At 32.4% G+C, this 18,872-nt stretch overlaps 3 protein-coding genes across 6 annotated transcripts; 2 read left to right on the top strand and 1 right to left on the bottom strand.

The window, feature by feature from the left end:
• Positions 1 to 3,746: 3,746 nt before the first annotated feature.
• On the top strand, positions 3,747 to 5,612 carry LOC142548018 (pentatricopeptide repeat-containing protein At1g06143). Its single transcript, XM_075656389.1, has one exon. The coding sequence runs from the start codon at positions 3,875 to 3,877 to the stop codon at positions 5,552 to 5,554; it is 1,680 nt and encodes a 559-aa protein (XP_075512504.1). The 5' UTR covers positions 3,747 to 3,874; the 3' UTR covers positions 5,555 to 5,612.
• Positions 5,613 to 10,610: 4,998 nt separating this feature from the next.
• LOC142548841 (mitochondrial protein import protein ZIM17) lies at positions 10,611 to 12,175 on the top strand. The gene is made up of 2 exons (XM_075657417.1): positions 10,611 to 10,753; positions 11,488 to 12,175. The coding sequence occupies exons 1-2, from the start codon at positions 10,690 to 10,692 to the stop codon at positions 11,985 to 11,987; spliced, it is 564 nt and encodes a 187-aa protein (XP_075513532.1). The 5' UTR covers positions 10,611 to 10,689; the 3' UTR covers positions 11,988 to 12,175.
• A 200-nt stretch (positions 12,176 to 12,375) lies between these two features.
• On the bottom strand, positions 12,376 to 16,887 carry LOC142548840 (amino acid transporter AVT1C-like). 4 transcript variants are annotated; one of them, XM_075657413.1, is made up of 13 exons: positions 16,675 to 16,887; positions 15,907 to 16,139; positions 15,299 to 15,594; positions 14,990 to 15,204; positions 14,777 to 14,800; positions 14,503 to 14,683; positions 14,055 to 14,274; positions 13,769 to 13,904; positions 13,661 to 13,680; positions 13,329 to 13,474; positions 13,089 to 13,132; positions 12,928 to 12,990; positions 12,376 to 12,692 (listed from the first exon to the last, which is right to left on the bottom strand). In XM_075657413.1, the coding sequence occupies exons 2-13, from the start codon at positions 16,101 to 16,103 to the stop codon at positions 12,597 to 12,599; spliced, it is 1,638 nt and encodes a 545-aa protein (XP_075513528.1). In that variant the 5' UTR covers positions 16,104 to 16,139; positions 16,675 to 16,887; the 3' UTR covers positions 12,376 to 12,596. The 4 variants fall into 4 exon arrangements, with proteins under 4 accessions (XP_075513528.1, XP_075513529.1, XP_075513530.1 ...); XM_075657414.1 differs by lacking the exon at positions 16,675 to 16,887 and adding an exon at positions 16,543 to 16,660; XM_075657415.1 differs by lacking the exon at positions 16,675 to 16,887 and adding an exon at positions 16,590 to 16,611.
• Between the last annotated feature and the right edge of the window lie 1,985 nt (positions 16,888 to 18,872).

Here is an 18,872-nt window from a genome sequence, read left to right as displayed (position 1 = left end):
GCAAACAAAAGTTCAAGTTCACTTACATCTTCAAGTTCAAATATAAGGGGAAAAGTTTCGCAGCCTAAACAAATAAAGAAGTTGCAAGGGATAGAACATAACTTGGATGAGATAAAGAAGAATTTGGAAGAGATACAAGAGAATTTGAAATATCTACAAATTAGTGACCATGATTAAATATATTCTTGCAAGTTGTTGCAAGAAGTTTCCAGTTTGTTTGTAATTGCTTAGAATATTTTCTTAGAATCGAAACGCAAAGATTTATGATTTATTTTGCAGATATTTCAAGCACCAGTAAATATACACGCAATACCCATCAATTTTAACAACAAATCTCGCTATTTAAACTAGGGATGGAGATTACGGGGCATTAAGCCATTACTCAAGGAATATTGATAATACAAAAGGTTTAACTAACACACAAAATATGTAATATTAAAGTTTAGCACTGACCATTCCAGCAGAACACCATCTTATCAAAATTTAGTACCATACAAGCACCAACAACAGAAACATAAATACATACAGAGGAATAATTAAAAAAATATTATCGAAGACCATTCTAATTATGATTTTTGAAACAATAGTGAAAACAAATTAATTTCAATCATCAAAGCCCATTTCACTTGTCCACATGTTGTTAAAAACTGCAAATATGAAGACGATGATTAGTGAAATATTATCAATGAGACTAAATTTAAATGCATAAAATAATTTATGTATTTGACTTACTATCTATTGATCCAAAATCTTCTTCATATGAGTTTCATCTTTGTTATGATTATTTATAGTTGACCTGATAAAAAAATATATCATTCTTACTAATATTAATGAAATTAATCAATACATACTGGTCTTGAAAATTTGGACAATTGCGATTGTCATGTGACACACCACGACGCCCGCATAAACGTCAGTGTCTGCCCCTTGAGGTTGACTTCTCCTTTGATGATTTAATCTCTTCTCACGTCCTTTTGTTCTTATTTCAGAAGGACCAATGATACCAATGGGTCCATCCATGGTTCTCCTCCTTTGACTTCCACTACTTAATGCTCTATTAATATTCATTTCCTTCATTTTGATATTAATAGAATCAAACTATTAAGCCAAGAAGTTTGTCCCCTCATCGTTGAAAGATGCAACATCAATTAAAGCTGAAGCTTTATACAATAACCTCATATGTCTAGACATCAAATACCTTTCTAGATCGTTGATCACATTTTGCTCAGCCATAGAATAGTACTCCAACTTTGCTTTTTTTGTCCACCATTTGAGTATATACTTATCAGGCAAGTGGAACACTTGGTTGATACGAAAAAATGATAACATATGCATGTGTGGAATACCCTCAAATTGAAATTTCATAAAACTACATGATATATCGTCTTTTTGTATGACATTCGTAAGCAGCCTAGGTTTGGAAGAAGAAGAACCTTGAAAATTCATGACATTGTAAACCCCAAACTCAATTCTCATAGATGCTTGTTGCTAGAGACGTACCTCTTGAAAAAGGCATGTGAACTTTCAGATCTCTGACTACTTGACATCCCTGCAAAATATATAAGGTTGAAATAAGTCGGCACCCACTTATGTCGCAAGTCAGACAACAATGATAACCAATCATTTTGTACCAAGTTAGCACAATTCATAATCTCTTCCCATGATCTCTCAAATTCATTATATGTTGTAGAATGTACAATGACGTTCTTTATGCTTTGATAGTGGTCATGGAAAGTCACCAGGTTCAATTTATCTGGGAATTTGTTTAGAATGTGTCACAAACAATATCGATGTATTGTTTTAGGGAAAACTTGAGCTATGGATTTCGTCATAACAGGATCCTGGTCAGTGATGATCAAGTTTGGTGCACCTTTAGGCATGGCTTCTAGAAACTTATAACCAAACAAAAGAATCAGTTTTCTCATCACTCAAAAATCCACAACCAAAAACAATGGTATGATGATGATGATTAACTCCTACAAATGGTGCGAAAATCATCCCATATTTGTTAGGTGTTATACGTCGTATCAAACACCACTACATCACCAAATGCAGTGTATGCCTTCCTTGATACAGGATCTGCCCAAAAACACCGACTAAATCTATTGTCTGAATCAGTCTCGTAATTAAAGAAGAAAGTTGAACTTTTGTCTTTCTCAGACTGAAAGAAATCAATCAATGTTTCGACATTGATACCCTTATGCTCATCCCTAAGAGTTTTCTCATATCTCTTTCTGTGCAACCTACGTGTTCAGGCCCTCCAGACTCTATTTCAAACAATTGCATTTGTTGACAAGTGGGTAAATTCGCTTCTGCAAACTGTTGACTCAGTGCTTTCTTTGATTCAGAAACAATACGATGTGAGCGTAACAAATGCACCTTTGAAGGAGTTGATAGTTGATGGTTATGACTTTCCATTAAGGTACTAACAACCAAAACACGATCAGTTTGTTCCTTCACAACTGAAAACTTTGACTTACATCCAGTTTTAATCTCACAACGAGTTGTTTCCTTTATTGGTTCATCACTTTTTGTTTGTTTAGTCCATTTGATTTCATCTATATGTTCTTCTTTAAAACATACAAATTTTTTCTAGATAATTTCGTTTGTTTTCTTACTTTTTTTGCTATTGCTTCATCCTTATTTTTGGCTTTTGATTGTCTCCAACTTGGGGAATGTATGACTGTTCATCGCCACTTCTTTCATTTATATAAAATATGAAAATGAAAAAATTAAAATAGATACATATACTATTTATTGCACATAGGCACAAACAAAGAATTGAATTGAGTTGCCCTTCGCAGTTAGGGGTGTGCAATCGGTCTATTCGGTTACCGACCAAACCGAATAGATCTATAACCGATTTAACCGATTTTATTTTCGAATAACCAAACCGCGAAATATTCATAGAAACCGAATTAACGGAATCGATTTTCAAATCGGACCAACCGAAATAACCGATATTTTTTTTAAATGCGAATTTTAACACATGAAAAAAAGAAAACAATGGAGAGCTTATAAATAACAAGAAACATTGAACAAAAAATATCAATAACAAATAAAAATATTAAGGATTAAATCATTGGATGAATGAGCTTGCTTTAATATATGAAAAGTTGGGTTTTCTTCTAATGTATTTTTAATGCCCATATACAATTTTAATTAATATATATTTTAATTCGGTTTAGGGTTTTCTTGTAATGTATTTTTAATGCCCATATACAATTTTAATTAATATATATACTAATTCGGTTTACCAAATTTTTCAAATTAAAACTGAAACCAAACCTAATTAACCGATTGTCTAAAATTTCAAAACCGAACTTTCGAATTAATTCGGTTCGGTCGATTTATTCGATTTAACCGAAATTTTGCATACCCGCTATTTGCACTAAACATACCAACCCATATATTCTCAAGTGTAAGCAATAAGGTGCAGGAAAAATAATGTACTCATTTTACAAACATAGAAGTGTAAGCTATATAATTTAATAAACATTAAAATATGTTACAAGTGTTTTGGACAGATCAAATAGAAGCTAGCTATGTTTTTTTTAACGTATCAATGTTGCATATTCAAAAATAATAATACATGATTTTGAAAAGACAATAAATTAATTAAGCGTAATCCAAAAAATTTAGAAATCTAGAAACCTGGAATTTTCTTGGAATTACAGAAAAATTATATGACATACCTCTTCTAATTTAAGAATTGTGGATTTTTTTCACCGGAAAGTGCACGGCCGAGAAGCTCTTCAGTAATAACCTGTTACTGTGCTTCCAGTATTGCTTGCCAGATTATCCAGAAGTATAATTGATTACCGATTGTGAATTCAAAATAGTTGAATAATCAAAGAAAGTTATAGTTATTCTCATGCAATGGAGTGGAAGATTTGTAGCCAACCAATTGAAAAGATGCTTGAGTTTGAAAGAGCTGGAATCATGGTACTGCATGATGCTGAAGAACAATGCAGCCCAAGATTGTTTCTTGATCAACCAATACATTTCTGCTTGCTCCAGCTTTCATTGTGTAGATGCTGCCCATTTCAGCTTTACCCGGGTGGAAGATCCCAATATATTCGTCTACAATGCATTAATTGGGGCCTTCGTAAATTGCTCTCGCCCTCTTCAAGCTTTGTGGTATTATACATTAATGTTGAGGAATGGCGTTTCTCCCAGCAGTTATACATTCCCAGCAGTCGTCAAGAGCTGCAGGGTTTTATCTTTTGTAGGGTTTGGGGAATGCGTTCATGGACAGGTTTGGAAGAATGGGTTGGGGTTAAGTGTTCATGTTCAGACTGCGTTTGTTGATTTTTATTCGAGATTTGGCAGGATATGTGATTCGAGAAAGGTGTTTGACGAAATGCATGAAAGAGATGGTTTTGCTTGGTCTGCGATTATTTCCGCACATATTCGTGATGGTGACCTGTGTTCTGCCAGAAGGGTGTTCAGTGAAATGCCAGAAAAGAGTACTGCGGTTTGTAATACCATGATTCAGGGATATGTGGAAGCTGGGGTTGTGGAATCCGCAGAGGAGTTGTTCCGTAAGATGCTTAAAAGGGACTTGATTTCGTGGACAACTATGATCAATTGTTACACTAAACACAATCGTTATCAAGAGGCACTGGACACTTTTCATGAAATGAAGAGCAATGGAATTATACCTGATGAAGTGACTATGGCCACAGTAATATCTGCTTGTGCTCATCTTGGGGCGCTGGATCAAGGAAAGGAGATGCATTTGTATGTAATGAACAACAGATTTGACCTCGATGTTTATATAGGGTCAGCGTTGATTGATATGTACTCAAAATGCGGTGTTTTGGAGAGGGCGCTAGTGGTGTTCTTCAAATTACATGAGAAAAATCTTTTTTGTTGGAGTTCTGTATTGGATGGTCTTGCGTTCCATGGATATGCCAAAGAAGTATTATCAATGTTCGACAAAATGGAACAGGAGGAAATCGAGCCAAATGGTGTCATCTTTTTGAATGTTCTTGCTGCTTGTACTCATGCAGGATTTGTCGAGGAGGGTCGAAAAAAATTCCTCGACATGACTTGCAAATACTCCATTCATCCTGAAATTGAACACTACGGATGCATGGTAGACCTTTTATGCAGAGCTGGTTTACTTGAAGAGGCACTAAAAATGATAAGAAGCATGAGAATGGAGCCGAATTCTGTAGTTTGGGGCACTTTATTAGGCGGTTGTAAGCTTCACAAAAACTTAGAGATCGCTCAGGTTGCAGCGGATAGACTAAATATTCTGGAGCCGAACAATAGTGGGCATTTCGCACTTTTGATCAACACGTATGCCGAAGAGAACCGATGGTGCGACGTTGCACGGATTAGAAGAAACATGAAGGAACGTGGAGTTGAGAAAATATTTGCAGGCTCGAGTTGGATTGAAGTGACCAAGAAAATGCATCAATTTGCTGCTTGTGATAAATACCACCCAGCATCTGATGAGATATACTCGGTTTTGGATTTTTTAGATTCACAACTCAAAAAATGCAGCTGTGCGCCACCTCAATTCGAGTTTATTCTGTTGGAATGATAACTCTTGCACGTTGCTACATGTAACACACACAAATCTTTATTCTGTTATTATAACAATCTAGAAATTTTTTTTCCATATTTTCTAAATTTTTCAGTGATTTTAAAACTATAAAATTCTATATATATATAAATGCTAACATTTTAAAAGTGCCTAGAAGTCCTATAAGCAATAAATCAAAATTAAATATACTGTTTGCAATATAAAAAAAAATTGAGAAGACGTGAGCAAACATGTCTAAAAAACAAAAAAACTTTTACAAATCTTATAAAGGATTTTAATTAAATTAAATGTTAGAATGGAGTTTCAATTTATGGAGTTGGAGATGAAAACTATCACATCTGTTGAGTTAAGCTGCATGAGTAAGAATAACATAGAGATAGTGATCTATTCACTACAAAAAAAATTTGTGATTAGCGACGGTTAATCAAATTAGCGATGGTTTTAGCGACAGAACATACAACCGTCTCTAAATCACCGTCGCTATCGTATAAATTCGCGACGATTTTTAAAAAAACGTCGCTAATTTAGCTACGTTTTTTGAAAAACCGTCGCTAATTTAGAAAAACGTTATACTTTTGTCATCTATGGTGGAGTTCGAAACAAGTTGTATACGAAGCTTGTAATGTTGATTGAGATATATGTATCAAATTCCCATTACGAATTAAGTATTCTTCAATTTAAAAGAGACGTTCACTTTTCCCAAGCTTGTTGATTCCATAAGATGGAGGAAAAACTTAAGTTTAGGGATTTTTCTAAGAGTAGGTCTTTGGTGAGACGGTCTCACGAATCTTTATTTGTGAGACTGGTCAACCCTACCGATATTTACAATAAAAAGTAATACTCTTAGCATAAAAAGTAATATTTTTTCATGGATAACCCAAATAAGAGATCCGTATCACAAAATACGATTCGTGAAACTATCTCACACAAGTTTTTGTCTTTTTCTAAATGCAACCGAAAATATATTTTTATTACTAAAATTCAAGATTATTATTGCTTTTTAGTTAAACTAGGTAAAGACACGTGCGACGCACGTGAAAATACATTTCTATTATCAATAATTGTTGTTAAAGAAATGAGATCAGAAGAGATTAATTTACAAAAAATTATATATTAATGATTTCATGCTATATTAGTCGATAGAAAATGAGTAATACTACATGTGCAACCAAATTTGTACAATAAGAACAATTCAAAAAAATCAATACAGAAATTTCATTTATCAAAATCTCATGATAAATTAAATATAAAATCTCATTAGATAATAACAAAATCTCACGATATAATTGTTGTAAATATCGCAGTACGATATATTAGTTGTACCTTTAGCATTATCCGTAGGAAATTCAATGTAATATAATTTGTACTACATGTATTATTGTTTAAAAATTTTATGTGTTATAAATCTAAGGTTATTCTTGAATGGAAGGATTTCAAATCCATGGATTTCAATACATTCAAATGTATTTTTGTTATTTAGAGAAATAACATCATAAACTTCAAATCCACTCATTTCATGTTTATATAGTAGTATTTCATGTTAGTTATGATATTTTTCAAGTCCACCCAAAAATAATGTTATTTGAAATTTATTCTACTTTTATATAAATTATAATATGTAAATAAGTAATGTGTAGATTCAAAATTTGATATATTGTTTCATTGTTAACAGTAAAATTATAATTCTAATCCATAAATTTGAAATCAATTTATCCAAGCGCAATCTAAATAAATTAATAATTGTTGAAAAACATATTAGTAATAAATATTATAATTTTGTATAAATTAGACATTGGAGAAAATATAATATAAAATTGATATCACAATAGTTATTAAAATTAAATTTGAGAGAAGAAAAAAGTATAATACATAACGTTGACCACTTATTTTACCACATGTTATTGATTTATGAAAAATAAAAATATAATATAGATAATATATTCTAAACCTTAAATTAAATTATTGCGTCAAATGTTTTCTTCTTTTATATTTTCAATTTATATTGCTTTCACTATTTTTTTTGTCATCATTTTTTTCTTCTCTGTGAAAAAACAATATTCTCGCCATCTTCATTAGCAAATCTTATGAGAAAAAATGTATATTCTTCTCTATAGGATGCCTCTACAAATCTCCACACAATTAAGTGTTTTGTAGAAAAAAAAAGTTTGTTTCATCAAGCAAATAAAACCAAAGAATTTTGTTATTTCAGTATTCTGCAAATTATATTTATTTTTTGTAAATATTTTAACTTAATCTACAAGCAAATAAAATCAATGAATTTTGGTTATTCTATCTTCTAGACAACTGACAAAATATGATTTAATTAACATTTTATTATATTTATCAAAAAGTATTCAACTCTTAATGATATAACATATTTATGCAATATGTTATTTAAATACAAAAATACAAAATTACGATAACACATTTTTTTTATATTTCATACTATATTATTGGAAGTATTAAATTTGAATATATTAATTTTTTCTGAGAAACTTCTTGCATATATAACTCATTCAAAAGATTATAGATTTACAAAATAAAACAAATCATATTCAATTTAATATTTTGTGAAAAATATATGTTCACTTCATCTACAAGCAAATAAAAACAAATAAATTTGGCCTTTCTTATTATCAATCTTAACTCATAAGGAGAAATATTGAGCAATAATGAATAATTTTTGTAAAGATTTATTCATAAAAATTTTAAAAATTTACCTTCAAAGATATGTCATTTCAGATTATATAAATTTATAATTGATTTACTTATATCCATCATTTATAAAAATGCATCTTCGTCAATTGCAAGTTCATCAAATAAGTAATTGTTATAGGATCTGATCTTTACAAAGACGAAAAATAGTTAAAGTTAGTAAAACTGTCTGTATTCAATCAAATATTGTTAAATTTTAATAATAAACTAAGGCTTTGAAAAATATTAGTTGGATTTTTTTATAAAGAAAAATAGATAGAATAAATACTCACGAAATATTTATAAGGTCATCTTTCTTCTATATCCAATAATGTTTTGTATCATTTTTGTAAAATGTAATTAACCGTCAATCCTTCTTCATAACACCAACCCACATGATTTAATTATTTGGCTTCATTATTTTAATTCGTCGTTTTAAATTAATTATTCTCAATTAATTCAAAATAGAGGATATTTAATATCATGTCCTTACACAAATTATGCTTTTTGTGGAAAAAATTCACTATATTTACAACCAAATAAAACAAAAGAATTTTGGTATTTCAATATTGTACAAACTAATTTTTTTGGGAAAAAATTATTTTCGCTTCATCTATAAACAAATAAAACCCATGATTTTTCGTATTTCAATATTCTCAAATTAATATTTTGCGAAAAAAATATATGTTCAATTCATCTACAAGAAAATAAAAACCAAAGAATTTTGGAGTTTCGATCTTATTGGCAACTTGATCCTTGCCTAGCATACGTAGATTGATAATCTTGACATCATAATAATTGATTTTACAAAAATTTCTTCACCAAATTAAAGATAAACTTCTTGCATATATATATAAAATCATTCAAAAGATTATAAATCTACGAAATAAAATAAATCACATTCAAACAACTATTTTTGTGAAAAACATTTGTTTACTTCATCTACAAGTAAATAAAAACCAAATAACTTAGCTTTGACTTTGTCTATGGAGAAGTAGTGAGTATTGCTAATGAATAAATTTTATAAAAATGTATTTATCATAATTTTAAAAATTTACATTCAAAGATATATCTTTTAATGTTACAAAAACTATAACTGATCTGTCAATATATATCTCTTATAAAAATAATCATTCGTTAATTGCAAGAATCTCTCATAAAATAATTGTTATAGTTTCTAGCCTTTAAAAAGAGAAAAATATAGTTAAAATTAATACAAATATATTATTCAATCTTATATCGTTAAATTTTCATAATAAACCAAGGCTTTGAATTTTGATAAAGAAATATAGATAAAATAAATATCAATAAAATATTTATTAGGATGATCTATATTTATATCTAATAATTCTTGTATCATTTTGTAAATGTAATTAAATATCGAACCTTCTTCATGACACCAACCTTGTTAAAACAAAATTAGTTTAATTATTTGGCTTCATTAATTTAATTCTTCATTTTAAAATAATTAATCTTAATGAACGTGAAATAAAAGATATTTAACATCATATCATTATACAAATTAAGTTTTTGTGCAAAAAATATTTTCACTTTATTTACAAGAAAATAAAACAAAAGAATTTTGTTATTTTAATCTTCTATAAATTAACTTTTTTGTGAAAAAATCTACAAATTAAGTTTTTTGTGAAAAAAATCTTTTTTACTTCATCTATAAGCAAATAAAATCAATATATTTTGGTATTTCAATCTTTTCAAATTAATATTTTTTGTGAAAAAAGTTTGTTCAATTCATCTACTAGAAAATAAAAATCAAAGAATTTTAAAGTTTCAGTTTTTTTGGCAACTTGATCATTATCTAACATAAATGTAGTTTGACAATTTTGTCCTTATCATAATAACTGATTTAACAAAAACATCCTCACTAAATTTTTCCTGTATGTACAAACTAAGGACAAAGTTGACAATACACAATAGAAAAACTTTGACCTTGAATATAATAATAATAATAATAATAATATAAAAATAATATAATATGTATGTATAGAAATTCACAAATATTTTTAGAAAAGTATTGGAAAAAATAGCGATCTTAATACTAGTCAAGGTGTCGGGTCGACTCATAATCCGCTGCAATATGTGAGAAAATTATCAACACAACCCGCATGACTAATGAGTATGTTTCTTGTGAGACGGTCTCACGAATTTTTATCTGTGTGACGATCAATCCTACCGATATTCACAATAAAAAATAATAATCTTAGCACACAAGTGTTTGACGTAACTAATTTTGTGTAGAATTTGATAGTACCAAATATTACTGGCTCGATTTATATATTTTATATGACAAGATGGATCGAGGTATTCCAGGTTACCTAAACTGTAAAAAAAATCAATTCAGTTTTTTCTACGACCCGAAGCATAATATATTAACGTAGCATCGGTTTTTATAAGAGAAATTACTCGAGGGATAATCAGAAATGGCGGCTCGGCGAATTCTCTCTCTTCTTGCTGCAAGCTATCACAAAAACCCTAAAACTGCAGGTGACTCACTTCTACACTCACGTGTTAACACCCCGCCCCGCATTCGTAGATTTTTGTGTGTTTTTTTTGCTTGTATTCGCGTTCGAACTCTGATTTTTTTAAGTCAGAATTTGCGTTGTTTGATATGAAATTGCCGCTTTTGTGAAAATAATTGGAGCTGAATTTGAGTAGGAGGGAAAGCGAATCGTAGAAGGAGAAAACTGAAAAGGAGGCTTTGGGTAAAGGGTACTTTATGCCGTTTTTGTCTGCTGGATCATTGGCTTGGGAGTTGTGTTTTGTTAAGTATTCAAGTTTGAATTTTTGATTCGCCAATTAAGATTTGAATTGTTTTGATTCGTTTACGATTTGAACATAAGTCAATCTCCTTCCAAATTATGATAATATGAGCACTTTTGGGGCCAAACTTACTGACTACATAAAAGAAATTAACTTGAAATTTAAATGTTGTTCTTTTGATGAGATGTTGGCTATACTAGGAACCACGTAAACCATTGGGTTTTACTTTGTTTTCCTATTTTTACCTTTTCATAATTGAATGTGATGATTTATTGTGAATATCTGGGAAATTTCTTGTTCTAGAGAGGGAGCTTTTATGATTACTTAAATTTAAGCAATTGTGTGCCTTTCTTTGTGTAAAGTGGAGTCGAAACTCGAAAGCATGGTTTCATGCATTGTCTTGTGCTGCAACAATTGATATTTGGGTTCATGTGCAACTCTCCCATTTTTCCTCGCAGAACTGTTTCGGGATTTTCATCCTGCGTCGAGCTCATTTTATCACAGCTATGGTAGGTATACAAGAGCATGTCAAACACTTGCAGAAGCTACCAATGTAGCTGAGAGTCGTCTAGAAACTTGCAGCTCAGAACCCGGCTCTGGCGAAGTCACGTGTGTCTCTAATCCAACAAATAACAAGACTGACATAAAACACGTTATAAAATCCAAATTGAAGATATCTGAAAGACATGACCGTGTTATGATATTTACGTGCAAAGTCTGCAATACAAGATCCATGAAGACAACCTGCCGTGAATCATATGATAAAGGTGTGGTGGTGGCCAGATGCGATGGATGCAACAGTTTGCACCTTATTGCTGATAGATTGGGATGGTTTGGGGAACCTGGTAGTGTTGAGGAGTTTCTGGCTGCCCGTGGGGAGGAAGTGAAGAAGGGATCGGCCGATACATTAAATCTAACTCTTGAAGATCTTGTTGGGAAAAAGAGTCTCGATAGTTAAGAAGGTCCTAATCTTTGTCCAGGCCTGGTTTGATCCTTGCAATAGTGGAAGAATTATAATTTGTGTTTTATGACAACAATATTTGTTGTTTCGTTGCTAACGTAAATGTGTAATTTGTAGATGATCATTTAAGCTCTATAGAGTACCCAAAAAAAGAAAAAAACTATTCAAAGCTTTGTTTAATTTCATATTGTGGTTTCGTTGCTAACATAAATGTGTTATTTGTAGTATATGAATATTTACCGGACTACATTCTACACGAGCTTGTATGTATCTTTAAAAATGATATAATAGAGAGAGAAAAATTTACAAAATGCGAGAGGCCAAAATCCATTAACATAACTCATACCATAGCTCCTATTTCAACAAACATCATATTCTTACGTAGTAACACGAAAGGACTCGCCTGAATTGATAACGAAGATAATAAAAATATGAAATGTCGGGTAGCTAAGTTTTTATCTAAGGTACATCAGAAAATTTCTCTGAGACCTGCACTACTCGAAATTGTAGCAGAAAGACGAAAAAAGAACTTTTCAACTATTGAAGACATTTTGTGATCAGGGGCAAATTTAGGCGACGTACGAGCATGTGGCATCCTGCGAAATGTCAGCTCAAGCTTTGGATTATCTTAGAGAGTGCAGAGTATGATCCAAATGCCGACGATACGACGCCTACACCTATGACTAATACACACATGGATCCCTGTAAAATAAAGGAACAGCAAAAAAAAAGTTGGGTAAACTAAGAGCTAAAACCTTTTCGTTTGCCAGGCGAGGGCGTCCTACCCAGCCCAATGCAACAGGTATCAAATTCCAGATGAATATTCTTTGAAAATGCAAGTTTACATCCCCAAAATGCAAGCAGGCGTTCCATTAACTTTGTTATTGTATTTGTCTCTGATAATTGTGTAAACGAAGGAAGCGTCGAAGATTTTTACCTGAAAGAGGTTTATTTTCCCCCTTAAGATGCTCAAATAGCAAGCACACGGGATAATCAAGGTCTACAACATGAGTTCAAAAGTAACAAGGACCAATTAAAACAGTGGTAGAGCAGTTGATTTGCAGGGACTTAAGTTGTTACACTAAGACCAGAACTTACAACTAGCATTGTGAATAAAGAACCGATCAATGCCATCACCAAACCTGTGTGTCACAGAAAAGATACAAAACAATGTGTTAAAGGTTACCAAGAAAGAAGGCATTACGTTTAGGAATATGAAAAAAATTCAAAGAGGGTAAGTAACAAAGACAGGGCACAAGAAAATGCCCTTGAATGTGAAATAAAGGTCATTTTTCTGTAAATCCGAGAATACCATAGTAGTGAAAAGTGATAACGTACCAAAGAAGGGTATGCTAAGACCCACAATCAAAGTAGATATCACCAGTGCTGTTCTTACGAGGATTGGATACATATACGATTTGGTGCGGCTTGATGGAATCAATTCCTCGAGGCTCATTGCCACGGGAGACATGGTTAATGCATATGTAATCATAGTTAAGGTATAAACAACCTCAAAAAGTCAAAATTAAACGATGTTAAACCCCATCTGAATCTAAAAGTAAATTAAATGCTCTTGAATCTCTTACAGCTACAAAAGATTTTTGAAATAAAGGGTTATTAAATGAAGCAGCATTGTGGATTAATCAAGCTACTGAATCAAGAAAGGATATTTCGTGAACGGATTGACCACCTGCACAATCACAGATATAAAAAGAGTTTATTACAATGAGATCTATTGGATGTATATTGCAACAAAAGACTAACATGAGTGTACGCACAGTAGTCCAGACAGCAATTTTAGACGTTACTAAATCTTGAGGCATATTAAGAGTGAACTGTGATTGTGTCGATTCTCCAAACATCGTGTATCCCATCACAGCAACTCCAGCATACAGCACAGTACATATCCCAAAGCTGCATTGGTAATCGACTCACGAGTTCAAGAAAGCGAATATTCACTAGACATCATATTCTATAACACATACTCAAGCAACACTGTTTTGATCTTAGAAAATATAAAACAAATAAAATGCAGGTTTTTAACTTTTAGGTTTTTTAATTTACCTGGTTAAGAGGACGTAAGGATACTGACTGGGCTTTGCCATTGATGTATAAATATTGGGAAAAACAGCATGTCCTGAGTAGCAATAACCGTAGAGACCAATAGCAACAGGAAGAGTTGAAAGGTTTAGCACTGTCCCTTTCGTCTGAAAGCCGACTCGATCCACTAAGCCAGCCCAGAACAAGCAAGCTACAACCAAGATTGATGCAATAACTCCTCCAGCTGATCAAAATCAAAGAAAAAGAAAAGCAAATATCGTCATTGTACCAAGGGTTATGGAGGTCATATTAGCCTAAAGTAAGTATAAAAATCTTGAACTTTTTGAAATTTATGCATTGAAATTACTGTATCTTTTGGTTATTAGATCGAAATCGTCGATTCAAAATCTACAAAAAATGTTTCTACTGAGAGGTAAAAATGTGACAAATACAAGGAAATATTGGCGCTCACCAGAGATGTAGCTAAGAACACTGAGGTCCCTTAACCAAACGGTAGGAAGAACGGCCAAGGTGGTAATCAATGCGAAAAGATGGTGAGAGTTTAATTCAAATATCCCAATGTTCAAATATGCATTTGGAAATAAAGATGACAAATTGTCACTCTCCAAAATAATATACTCCACGCAACTGGCCTGCAAAGAATACATTAAAATAACATATATTTGGGTCTTGCACAGTCGTAGATGCAAATGTTACATATTTCACCGAGTTTCCAGAACACTTACATATAATTCCACGTATAAAATAATCTGCATCCAAGAGAGAAAATCAACATCTGAAATTAATTAATCCATCCTTTTTTTTTATCTTAATGAAAACAGTTATGTCATAGAATATATGTGTTGAATAATCATATTTATATTGTGTTACAGAAGATGATTTGATTAGCAATTATGAAGTTAGGTTGGAGAATAAAATACTGAATCAGCAAGACTCACAGAAATGGCAACACGTCCTATAGAACCAAAGGCTGCCTGGCCAATGTCGGGGTATGTTTCAAGCCCAGGTTCACTGTCCAAACAGTACCTTAAAAGAATCCCCGTATAGTAAGAGAGAATAGCAAAAATAAACAATATAGACAATCCAACCCATCCACCTTCTTTGACAGCATAAGGAGTAGAGAGGATTCCAACTCCACATAGCACATTAATTCCTGCATAAAACCGTCATAAATACATCATTTTGTGCTTATCGAGTAAAGGGTCGGTTGGTCTTACACATTGTTTACTTAAATTAAGGTATCCTACCATTTAACACTGCTTGGCCATATGAACATTGGCGGGAAATGGGAAGTTCGTGTGAAACGCCAGATTTCCCAGCAAATGTCACACTAGGCTTTCTCGAGGGTAGAGGAGGCCTTTCGTGAAGTTTCTCGTCTTCTACGGAAGGTATAAGAGGCTTAGTCAGAGATGGCAATACTTCGGGAGTATGTCTCCTTGTGAGAGTCGAAGAGAGAAATGAGCTGCCTATGCGTCCCAACGATGGTGTCCCAAGTAAAGTTAGACTTGGAGACTGGACACTACTGTATAAATCGATGGATTGCCTGCACCGAGCAGTTTCAGTGGATTTAGTGAGTAGAAACAAATAGAGAAAGAAATATCACAAATAATTGACCTTATATGGATTATCTCATCCATGTACTATCTTCATCCAAGTACAAAGTTTTTCACAATTAGTTACTTGGACTTGACTGGCAAATTAATCATATATCTAACATCATTTCCTAATTGACGACTTCAAAATTCAACAAATTGCGCCAGCATTGTCTGACATAATCCATTCACGAAGTCTTCACATCATTCAACCTTTCATTTTAAGAAAGTAAAAAAAAGGAATGAAAAGAACATCATGTCACCTATAACTTTGAGGCCAAGAAGTGGTGTAAGAATTGGGCTTGCTGTTTTGTCGATTGGCATATTCATTATCATTCGAGCAATACGATGAATCTGAATCATTCCCATCTTCTCCATCTTCATCTTTGTTATAAGCCTTCTCCTCATCCTCTTCCTCACTCTCAATGAAGAAATTTTGCTCCGATTCTGAATTCTTCATCGTCGTCTTTCCTATCCTCCTCTCCTTTCAAATTTTCTAAAATCCAAACCAGACAACACCTTACAAACTTACAGACAATTACAATTCATAAGAAGATCAAGCTGTAAAATTTCAGCCAAAGCACAAGGAAATTCAAGACAGCTTGTCAGTGAGGCCACCACAAGAAATCTCATCAAGCATCATGAAACTTATAAAGCATGAATCTCTTCAAGAAACACTGAATATAATAAAATCTTATGCATGTACATTTTTTTCCAAGAATATGGGATTATATTTCCTGAAGTTCGAAACTCAATGAAATCAATCAAAAGGGTATGATTTAATGAACCCAAAAATTGCGGTTGGATTGGTGGCCACTGACAAAAATAGCAACAGACAAGGGTCAACGATCTGTTTACTTCTAAGAACTAACTCTCAAGAAAGTAGGAGACTTAAGCACCATTAATCTCAGCCTCTCATTCTCATAGCAAACTCCATTTATAGAACCTGATTTCCCGGTCATTCAACCAAGCTTTACACATAGAGCCAGTGTGTGGAAAATAGAAAGTGGGATAAAGATGTCTTTTTTCACCTTCTCCGAAAGCAAGACAAAGTTCAACTTTTGTAGACAAAGTTCAGACTTCTTTCTTCCTTAATTTTCGCAAAACAGAGCACAGACCAAAGACTTGAGTATGAATCTTGGAAGATTCAAGATTCACCCAAAAAATGAACCTCTTTTAAACACGGCCACTACACACAGTAGCTACACATTATTTCTTGATTGCCCACTCACGCATACAAAGAAGAGAAACACAAGCAATTATAGAAAGCGGTCAAATGACAGACCGGCATTTCGCGATGACAGTAGTCAAATCCAAGGACGACATTCTCTCTCTTTCTTTTTTCTTTTTTTTTGGAATTTTTTTTTATTTATACCACTTTTTAAATATCAGAGGGAACATGTGGATGAGGTTGAACTAGTTAACGACTAATAGCTAGAGTAATGAATGAATGGAATATGATGAAAATTTAAATCTTTAAATTCTATTTGAATTAGTTTTATTCGAATTCATGCTTCATCCTGAATTTAAAAAATTTAAAATTTTAGATTTGAATTGGTTCGAATTAAAGCTCGAGTTTGAAATCGACTCGAAAGATTCGAACATGTTCGAGAACTAATTGAATTATTATTCGAAAATAAGTACTAAAAAAGCCTCGAAGTTTTATTTATTTATTGAATTTGAGCTCAGATTCGTTATAAATATTTTCTAAACCATCTTGAAAAATTCGCGAACCGACTCGATTCGTTTATACCTTATAAACAATAACAGCTACCAAAAAAAAAAAAAACAAGCTAGCTAGATGTCGTCTAAAAATAACAATTCACATAATATTTATTATTTGTACAAGTGTAATAGTTGTTGAAAATAAGAGTTGAATTATTAATGTTGAAAATAAGAGTTGTAATATTGAAAATCAGTGTGTGATGATGTATTTATTTTTGAATTATTTTCAAAGAAATTTTATTAATATGCCTCTCAATTTGTGAAGAAGAACACAACTGAGTAAGACAAAATTTTATAAAGTGTGTAGTTTAATATATTTTGTGAGTTTGATATTTTTACTTTTTACCGTAAATTTTTACTTTTAACAATAGTTATTTAAATGATACATGTGAAATCAATTCAATATCACTTATACAATAAATTCATTTGAACCAAAATCGCGGCATGAGATTTCAAACCACAAATGTCGAGTTGTATGTAAACATACTCGGTCTTGATATTTTATATAAACTTCAACGTAAAATATTTCAAAATAGCAAATAAACATCATAAAATTATCGATTTGTTTTTTATCCCAATCAATGAAGAGTAGTTCTTATGTGAAATGTTCTAATAGATCTATGTATGTGAGACGGGACGATCCAGATAAAAAACTCGTCTCACAAAATTGACATATTAAAAAGTCTCACTGGAGTTTTGTAATCAAAGAATTATTCTCGTACCGTGACATACAACGTCATCAAATTGCGGACGTATTATTTTGTCATAATTCAATAATATAAAAATATTGAAGTTCTGAAAAGAATTATAGGTGGGACTTGCAAGCTGTAAGGCCCGAGAATTTGATTATCATAATCTGAAATGATTTGTGGATAAACTGATGTGATTATAGACGGAACGGGTCAGACTGGGAAAGACGGAAGAAAACATGAAATATGTGCGAGGATAGAACACCTCGCCCATATGCGTGACAAAGAGCCGCGCATATGCGCGACAGTGGCAGAAGACCTCGCGCATATGCGCGAGAAGTGTGCGGGCTATGCAGAAGCTAAATGTCATGTCCAGAGAACCTCGCGTATATGCGCGGAAGTGGTGCGCGCATATGCGCGAGCTGCCGAGAAGCTTATCGCGGAGACCAGTAGGTCTCGCGCATATGCGCCGGTTTAGGTCGCGCATATGCGCGAGATGTGTTTAACAAAGAATGAGCCACATGGCTTGGGACATGCAAGATATATGTACATATAACCATTTCATTCTTCAGAATGCAAGAAACAAGGAACGAGACTCCGGGGAAATTGAATTTTCTTCGAAGACTAGAAATTGATTTACGCAAAATCCGTCCGTCTGATTTGTAATCCGACTTCAGTACTTTGTTCCTATCGACGCATGCTAAAATTGGACGTAAGTTTTCTTATGTTCTGATATGATTTGAAATTATGATATTGCCAGAATCAGATATGATTGATATATGCTGTTATTGACATAGTAGACATCGTATAATCGA

This window comes from Primulina tabacum, chromosome 6 (assembly GCF_025594145.1).
Source record: "Primulina tabacum isolate GXHZ01 chromosome 6, ASM2559414v2, whole genome shotgun sequence".
Lineage (NCBI taxonomy): Eukaryota > Viridiplantae > Streptophyta > Magnoliopsida > Lamiales > Gesneriaceae > Primulina > Primulina tabacum.
Note: the sequence above shows the minus strand (reverse complement) of the source record. Positions and strands in the feature narration are given on the sequence as shown.